The sequence below is a fragment of the Cibotium barometz genome, chromosome 24, assembly GCF_041138505.1.
Source record: "Cibotium barometz isolate CiBa-2024 chromosome 24, ASM4113850v1, whole genome shotgun sequence".
NCBI lineage: Eukaryota > Viridiplantae > Streptophyta > Polypodiopsida > Cyatheales > Cibotiaceae > Cibotium > Cibotium barometz.
In genome coordinates this window covers 43585086-43594901 of record NC_141069.1, presented here as the reverse complement: position 1 = coordinate 43594901, position 9816 = coordinate 43585086, and the positions used below count along the sequence as shown (strand labels likewise).

Sequence of the window (9816 nt, the reverse complement as noted above, 5' to 3'; positions counted from 1 at the left end):
GATATGGGTGAATGCATAAAAATAGAAATGATATGGGGGGTCATCATTTTATTGCCTTAAATAGATAGGACTACAAATATAAAACACACTTTCTCTCTCTCGCTCTCTCTCTCTCTCTCTCTCTCTCTCTCTCTCTCTCTCTCTCTCTCTCTCTCTCTCTCTCTCTCTCTCTCTTTCCGCATCGAGCCATGTAACATTTATTCCTCTCTTCCATTTTCACTCTCTCATGATACGAGACGAGACATTTAAACCCTTCTATCATCTTAATCGCTCTATACTCAGCATCTTAATTTCTCTCTCTTTGGAGGTCATGCCTCACTATGTGCACGACCTATATCTATACTTACATAAGACGTTATCAAGGATGAGTTGAGAAGATTCGAGACAATTATCTTTTTTTTTTCATGTCACTTGCCTTGAAAATAAAGTGCCTCACGTCATCTCAATTAAGGTTTCAAACCCTAATGTTAATAAACCTAAGCCTATGGTCCCTCGAGTCAACTAATTAATTAATGAAAAAAATGTTTGGGATCCATATTTACTCCTTACATGATCAATCCCACATGCATGTGCATAGTGCACTAGTTGTTGATTATCATAGGCTAATAATCCTTACATGAGTGTTGCGTTCGAAGTTCCCTTATACTTTATGCCCTGGAACAATATGAGTGTAGATCCCACATGGATAGTTGAAATTCATGTAGATCCTACATGGATACTTGAAATGCATACATTTTTGTCCCATGTTCTTCATACTTATAATATCCACACTTATCATACACATTGATCAACATATAAGACAACTTTAGAAACTAATTTTTTTGTTTTCTTTCTGACCTTTCTTATGAGATTTTGTAAAGATTAAATGACTATAGCTTAAGCTCTCTCTCTCTCTCTCTCTCTCTCTCTCATAAAAAAAATAGGCATCATGCTCCTAATCGAAAGATATTATTATTTTTTGTACACTTTCATACATGCATATAGATCACACGATGGGGTTTGTTGTGTCATCTATAACATTTAAAGTTAATGTGTTAGTGATCATCATCAGCTCTCTCTCTCTCTCTCTCTCTCTCTCTCTCATCGGTGCTCAGTCAACCTAGACCACCTAAATTTTTGCATTAATCTAGAAATCACAAACCCTAAAGTGCTCAAAAAACAAAAGTGGAGAGTAAACAATACTACATACACTGATGACCTTGTCTACCCACCCGGGTGGTTTAGGTAAGGAGCTTTGATGGCAATCTAAACAAGCTGCCCTAGACAAAGGGTGCTTGAACACAATAAACTCAATGATGAACAAATTCTGTTAAACTAGTGTATATATAGTGCCCATGCTACATTGGCCAACCCACATCGTCCAACCCACCAACCGATCATATCATCTGATTAGAACCATATTAGACTATCATCAAGACTTGGCACAACTCCCATGGTCATTTGAGACCGTTTGAACCCTCAAACATGACCCATTGTTGGATGTGAAAGAAGATGCTCTGTACACTCAAAGATAAAACACGCACACGAGCTCAGAGAGTGACAAAGATGATAGTGATAGCTCGAATGTACTTAAATGAGATAATGAGATAGTGGAGTAGAACTATAGTAGCCCTAGCACTAGAGTTGATGTGGCTATTCACACAACTAAAGTTCTCAGAGACAGAAGGCTAATACAGGGTGTAGCAAGACTACCTTGGTAAAGGTAATAAGTTAAGAGCTTGTCGAAAAGCTTCAAACTTATCCCTGAAAAGGGACTTGGTAAATCCATCTGCCACATTGGCCTATGTTGGCACTTAGGTCAAGGCTATCTCTCCAACATGGAGCCTAGAGAGAGAGAGAGAGAGAGAGAGAGAGAGAGAGAGAGAGAGAGAGAGAGAGAGAGAGAGAGAGAGAGAGAGACGGTCCCACTAAGAAATAAGGAGAGCGAAAGAAATAAAAAGAATTCTCTAAATGTAAATACTATTAAAGAATGTAGATAAACACATTAAACCTCTCTAATCAAGATTATGAAATGTTTAAATATGATATTAATGAAGGCTACATATAAGCTTAATGTCAAAATATGCATTACAAAAACTTGGACTAAAAAAAGGGCTCTCTAAGAAGAGCTATGTCATCACTTTTCTTAAAAAAGGGCCCATTGTAAACCTCATGTGTCCTACATCAAAGCCCCTACATGTGACATACCATTGGAAAGCGATTGAAAGTAGATTCTAAATCTACTACGCTCAAGTTATGCTTCCAAACAATTGTGACACATCCATGTAATGTCCATGTTACATGGATGCCACAATAGTTAGAATCTATCTTTTAGTGGGAAAAGCATAACTTGAGCATATCAACTCCAAATTTGTTGGAGGTTGTAGATTTAGAAATTTCCTTTGAGAATGGATGTCACAATCAGAATCTACCTTTTTAGTGGGAAAATCCTAACTTGAGCATATCAACTCTAAATTTGTTATGGGTGGTAGATTTAGAATCTACTTTTTAAGGGCTTTTCAATGGTATGTCACATGTGGGGGTTTTGACATAAGGTAAATAAGGTTCACTACCCATGCCACCCCTTTTTTCTAAAAAAGTGATAACATGGATCTTCTGAGCCTAGCCCTTTTTGAGTCCAATTTTTCCCTAATGGAGAGACACTAGTAAAGAATAAGAGATACTAATCAAGATAAGTACTAGAGTAATGGAGAGACACTAGTAAAGAATAAGAGATACTAATCAAGATAAGTACTAGAGTAAGAGAAATTCAAATGAGCCAAAACCATGTGACTGACTATTAGATAATTTGGGAAAAATCTCATATTTTGGGAATCAATCACTCCATTTAATTTTGGATATATATTAAACATGCCAACTCCAAATTTGTCAGAGATTGTAGATCTAGATTCTACTCTTCAAGATCTTTCTAATGATATGTCACATGAGGGGGTTTTTATAAAATTTTGGACAAGTTCACCATGATCCCATTTTTCAAATGGGAATGGGATTTTTCCCAAATTATCTAATATGATGTGTGTGTCTTCTTCCATTTATAAGGGGATATTCATACAAAGAGGATAGGGCTAGGGTTATTCCATTGAACCCTAACCCTAATCACCATGAGCCCATATTTGTTAGCCTAAAAGAGATCCAAAAACTATGCAAATGAGACCCATCTAAGCCATCTACATGTACCCCATGACGCAAATGTTTCTTTATCCTCGGTGAAAGCCAAAAAAGATAATGGGTTGAACAAGCCTCAACCATGGCAATCTTACATCTAAAAATATATGCTAAGTGCCCCGCATCCAACCACCATGCTAATCCACAAACTCCATCCCATGTTAATTGCTTGCATCAAAGTCATATCCTCCAAGCCATAGAAATGAGGCCAAGACTCTCCAAGGGTGGGTCTAACCCTTTAGCCTGCTTGGGTAACTTAGACCCTTATCTCTATATGATGTCGATGCTCAACAAGGGGGGCGGGTCTAGCCCTCAAGCCTCCTTGGGTACTCAAATCCTCATGCTTCGAACTCAACAAGATATAAGAAGAGATCATAAAATCCAATCAACCATATACAATCCTATATGTGGAGAAGATGTAGCACATATATATAGAATAGGTGTAAGGCTACCATAAGTGAAGGCATAGGCACCCATAAGAGAAAGGGGAAGTTGGAGGAGGGTTCTATGTTCTTTTCTTTTCTTTTTTCTTATAAGGAGGGGAGGAGGGAGGGAGTGAGCCTGGGGGAAGGGGAGGGTGGGGGGGAAGGGGAGGGTGGCTCAGTTGACTAGTCAAATAAAAAAAGGAGGCAGTGGGGGTTTTTTTCATTTTCATTTTCTTTCTTTCCGTGGTGTCTTGTAGGAAACAAGGCGATGGCTCCAATGTTGGAAATATTTAGTGTAGTTTGCACCTTCATATTTTGAAAAATACCTTAAAATTTCAAACTTGAAGGTATAAATACCTCGAGATTTTGAGAAGGTTATAGAACAAAAACCATCAGATATCAAAAATTTCCTTTATAAATATCAAAAGCCACCTAAGTCTTATTATACTGAAACAGGAGGGATCAAAACCAGCAAGAGTAGAAAAAGAGACGGTTGGGTGTCATTGTGCTTTCACAACCACCACCTTTTATTTAAAGAGCGAGAAAAGAAGATTAAACAAGTGACGGTGTGTCCCCACAGGAGCAAGTTCTTGTTGAGGCATCCATTCGCAGTGGCAAAAAGGGGAACCCTAAAAAACGTGTGGAATAGAATATAGCTAGCCTGCATGTGGGTATCTTTAAACATTCTTGCATCACGCGAGCCTTGCCTCAGGGAAGGCGTTGGGTTGTTGTTCCACGAAAGCACAGCAGTAGTGAACTGCACGCAGGTGCTGCAAGTTCAGGCCCGCATCTGCTCGCTCTGTGTATATTATGAAAACACCGTTTCCAAACCTGTAATCTTCAGGTGAAAAAAGAAGAACAAATTATCCCTTGCCTCTCTTACTAATTGCAGCGCCTTGCAGCATCCTAGGCTGCAACAGGCATGCAACCTTAGCAAGCGATCAATATCAGTACGCTTAGCTTCTACATATCTACCCACTGCCCACTCTGTATTTCGAGCTGCAAAGGCCGCCAACGCCGAACGCCGAGGTACGTTACAGCTGCTTTCTCAACAGTAGCTCCAGCAGCTCGAGCTCTGTAAATTTTAGTAGCTTATAAAAGCAGGCTTCAAAGTCCGAGCTTAATCAAATCTTCAAGCCCCCCCAACCCAGCTGATCATGGACGGAGAATCTCAACCTCACAGAAGCCCACAGACAAACGATGTAAGTTGTATTTTGCTTAGCAATATTAGCCCAGCTATTGCCTAATATACGCACTTGCTTAAACAAGATTAAATAGAGTTTAACAGTGTCAATTATCACTGGCTTTCTCTCTCTCTCTCTCTCACGTTTTTTGGTTAATGAGAACGTGGCTGCTGGTAGTCAGCCACAGGTTGATCAGGTTATATATTCATATAATAAAGGGCAAAGCACCGTTAATTTAAATTGTTTTGATATTGAAATCTCATAATTTTTGCCTAAGCTGGATATGATTGATTGCAAAGTTTGTTTTTACATGTGAATAGATTAGGGCAGGTGGTAATAACCACGAAATCCCTACCTCGAATGAGTCGGAGTATCCTTTGGTGGAGGTAAAAAAATAAATAGCAAAATTTGTTAGTGTAAGGATTTGAAGATGATTTCGATAATTATGAAGATTAATTTACTAATATTTTGGAAAACAATATCAGGTAAATCGTATTACAAGGCAGGCATTGCAAATTCATGTGGAGTGCAGGAAACGGCGTGGACTGTTGGAGAGCCTGGTTGCAGTTCTAGAGGCAACTGACTTGCTTTTGCTGGAAGCGCAAATCACCGTCGATGAGGCTGATGTTGTCAACTTGGATGCAGTTGGCTTACAGGTGAGAGCCAATATCATTTCTTTTCACTACAATGCACACAGTCCTACACTTACAGCTTCACTTTGCATAGAGTTGTGGTAATCCTTGTGCTAACCCTTCTTCATCATTGCTTATGGTGTACAATTTGTTAATTGACCTTTCTCTCAATACATTAGGTCGAATGAAATTTGTATTTGTCGAGTTGATTTGAATCATACAAACCCTGCTTATTCTTCGCTGTTGAGTAGGAAGGAGAATTAGCACTTACTGTCGATGCCGCCGTGCTGAGAAGCTCTTTGCTAGACATCATCGCCAATAGTAATCCTTCAACTAATCCCCCACGCTAGCATGGCTAATCTCTTGCTGTGACTCACATTAGGATAAACTACGTTGTGTAGAGTGGGTCTATCGCCCACTTTTATGTGCCATTCCCATGGTGCATTGATAGGTCTGAAATTGTGCATGTATGTGCAACATTGGAATGATTTATGATCACTGCTGCCCTACCAATGCAATGTTTCCATGCACATTGCATTAAGAGGTGTATATCTATGGGGATGTCTCCTACATTTGACATTGGAATGCTATATACAAGTAAGGTCTGAACAACTAACATTGTAGAAGCATTGTAATAGCTCTCATCTACTTCTTTGATATTATAAATTTCCTCTTGTGTCGTAGAGCTATAATGAACAAAGTAGTATCTGTGTATGCATGTGGTGTGAGCAAGAGAAAAGGTGGCTTGATTTGGAAGTTGTAAGTGTTGGAAGTAGAAAGTGTTATATTCATGAGTCCTAGAAAGAAAAGAGAAGTCATGAATGTTGATTGGGAGATAGGAGTGTGTATGCATCTGTCTAAGGAAAGAGGAAAGAATGCCATGATTGTTGTCTTACAAGTGTGATCCCTTATGGTCACCTAGGTACAATAAGATAGTAAGTGAGTTCAATAGAAAGGGTTAAACATTTTATACATTTACACAAAAAAAGTTACATGTTTATGAGGGTTTTGGAAAAATTCATAAGCCTGGGCCAAAAAGAGGTAGATTAGTTTTATTACCTACAAAACTCTTCCGACACTAGCATCCCTCCTAACCTTCTCCTCCCCTCTTTTACGTGGCCCTAAGGTAATATCTATACATGATTTGTGGTATTCAAGTGGTAATGTCAACATGTGCTTTGTGGTATTCAAGTGGTAACATTGATACATGCCAGCTCTCTGCGCGCTTAAGCCAATATTGGTTTACAATATCCTATTCTCGCCACTCTCTGCGCGCTTCAGTCGTGAGGGTCTCGCCACGTCGCCCCTCTGGGGCTTCCGCCAGTATGGCAGGAAGCTCGAGCTCTGCTGTGAGTCCTCTCCTCAAAGACCCAACCCCTGCTGCTTCTGTACAAGGGAATGGACCATCAGCTACAACCATTACCACCTCCTATGCTGTAGTCCTCGACTCCGGCTCTGGCAAAGAAGCTGAACATCTGCAGCCCGGGAGGAGTACCTTGATGGGAGCCGCTCTCAACCTTCAACCGCCTCTCTTCCACCCCCATAGAGGATTTGTCCCACCCCAGTTGGACCAGTACTTCAGTTCAGGTATGGTTCCTCCCTCCTTTTCTGCTGATTTCATGAGGAATCCCCTGCATGTAGGGCCTGACCACCCAAGACCCTATTACCCTTAGGAGTATAATATGTTTTCAGGTTCTAAGTCTGAGATTAGACCTTTCTTGCATGGATTCTCCTGCCCTTTGCCTAGCTCTGTTTACAGGATTCTCTACAAGTCTGCCCTACCTTGGAGTATCGTCTGGTAATAATCTAGTTGGCTCTAGTGGGGGGGCTAAACAGCCTCAACAAAATACTATTAGGGTTAACTCTAACCCTATTTTCTCTGAGAGTTTTCAGCCGACCCCTACTAATACTGAGCAACCTAAAAATCCTGGTCCTGTTCTCTGACCACATCGTGTGTAACACTCAGGAGCTTCATTCGTGGTGTGCTAATCTTGAGAGCAAGACTTTGGTTGGTACTTGTCATGGGCCCAGACCTCCCATGGACACCCTTAAAGCCTGGATGAGACAAAATTGGGGGCCTAGAAATATTAAGATTCCCTATGTCCAATATCTCCCCAACAGTCATTATCTGTTCTTTTTTGAAAGCCCTGAGCATGCCCTAGACATCTTAGCCCAGGGTACTTGGCTGATTAGGAACACTCCTCTAGTCTTTACTAAATGGAACAGACGATTTGATCCCAAGCAAAAGACACATATTACCCCTGTCTGGGTTGACCTTCCTGACCTTCCGCTCTGCTTTTACCCGTGGATTAAAGTGATGGGTAATAAACTAGGGAAGGTTATTGGGCAAAGGCCCCAACCAGAGATTAACTAGAGATTAACCCTAAATGGGACCCTCAGATCCTGATTGAAGTGGACATCTCCCAAGAGCTCAAGTATAGCATAGATATTCATGACCAGGAAGGTTGTGTCATACACACTCAAGCTATTGTATACAAGAATCTCCCTAATGCTTGTTTTAAATGCCACAAACAAGGGCACTTAATAAAGGATTGCCCAGATAATATCAAGGTGAAGGGAGCTGAAACTGACATAGAGGGCTTCACTGCTGTGGGAAAAAAGAATAATTTTAAACCTAAGATTGCTAAAACTAGTAACAGAAACATTAATAAGTTTGCTCCTTTGCTTGTTGATGTTGAGGGTCCCCTTCTTGGTGGGTCTGATGAAGTTCTGCCCAACTTTGTCCCTGATAAAGAGCAGGTTACCCCTCCTAGTCTTGAGGAAGATAAGGCTAGGGTGGATAATCCACGCAACTCTTCCCATAATGTCCCCACCTCTGAGGAAGACTCTGATGAGGAGTTTATAGATTCCTCCCTTCCCATAGATAAGGAATTTGAGATGGAAATTAATGAGGTTGACTCTCAAGACACCCTTATTGGTTCTCTTGAAACTTCCCCTCAGAAAACCAAAGCTGGCCCTATCTCTAGTTCCTCCCCTAAGGTCCCTAAATACAAAAGGAAAAAAGAAAAAACCAATGATGTTAACAGAGCTTCTGTTGTCCTCAGTAAACCCCCCAAAAACTCCAGAAAATGATGAGTGCTCATAATCTGAAAGGATGTACCTATAATTGCAAGGGGTTAACTGATCCAGTTAAAGCTAAGGCTATCCAAACTTAGCTTTAACTAATCCAGTTAAAGCTAAGGCTATCCAGACTTGGATTAATGACTGTAAGCTCAGCTTTGATTTTATGTGTGTTAATGAAGTTAAGTGTACTGATTTTCTTCTCCAAACTAATTTGGCCAGAGTTAGTAAAAACTTTACTTGGCTTACCTCTACTCATCCTAATGGTAAAGGGGGACTGGCTCTTGGTATCAATGATTCCCTTTCTAAAGAGATGACATAGTATACTAGTAACCAGAGCTGGGTGAGTGCCCAAATTGGGGGCCCTTTCAAGCTAACCCTCATTGCTGTGTATGCCCCCTGTGATGTTAATCTAAGAATGCAGGTGTGGTCTGAGCTGCTCCAAATCACAGGTAATGTCATTCTATTTGGGGATTTCAATATGGTGACTTCTCTTAGAGACAGATGGAAGAAGAAAGGGAAAATTCTTTGTGACAGGGAAAAAAATCTTTGGGAAAAGCTGGTCAGTCACTTTAACCTTCAGGATGTGTCAGGTGAGTCTAGTTTCACTTGGGATAATGCTCAGAAAAAGGAGCATTTCAGGTCAGCCAGACTGGACAGGTACTATGTTTCTACTCCTATTCTTAATGACTTCTGTAATATCCAATGTAGAGCTGTTGGCTCCATTTGTGTCTCTGACCATAAACCAGTCCTTCTAAAGGCCAACAACCAGGTGAATCAAAAGAAAAGTGGTTGGTTTCATGCAGATGCTACTCTCTTTTCCTCAAAGGTTGTCTCTAAACTTATTAAAGATCACTTGGACTCTGCTTTTGATCTATATGTTTCTCCTGCTAAAGCCTGGATGCATGCTGTTAAGCTTACTCAGAAAACTTTGAGCATCTACAAGAGTAAGGCTACTCAAATACATAAGAATAGGAGACAGACCATTTCTGACAGAATCCAGCAACTAGAAATGCATTGCAGTCCTACCTCCTCCCATATTGATGAGCTTAATGGTCTTAGGGATGTAATGAGGCAAGAAGAGATGAAAGAGGCTAAAAGAGCGCTTGTTTTTACTAGACAGGTCTGGGCAGGGAAATTTGATAAACCCAATAAACATATGTTTAATCTGCTTAAAAAAAAGAAAATTCAAGATCTTGTGCCTCCCTTGCAGGATTCAAGTGGGCAAATTCTCCACTCCCAGGAGGATAACCTTAACTTTGTTGCTAATTTTTATGCTAATTTTTTTTCTGAGATGCCCATCAGGTCAGAGGGTACCACTAATGCTAG

At 40.4% G+C, this 9816-nt stretch overlaps 1 protein-coding gene across 1 annotated transcript; it reads left to right on the top strand.

Moving 5' to 3' along the window:
* The first annotated feature begins 4378 nt into the window (after positions 1–4378).
* On the top strand, positions 4379–5780 carry LOC147625338 (uncharacterized). Its single transcript, XM_086818984.1, has 5 exons — positions 4379–4662; positions 4697–4792; positions 5095–5160; positions 5260–5430; positions 5658–5780. Exons 2-5 carry the CDS (start codon positions 4748–4750, stop codon positions 5754–5756), a joined length of 381 nt encoding a protein of 126 aa, XP_086675110.1. The 5' UTR covers positions 4379–4662; positions 4697–4747; the 3' UTR covers positions 5757–5780.
* The last annotated feature ends 4036 nt before the right edge of the window (positions 5781–9816 follow it).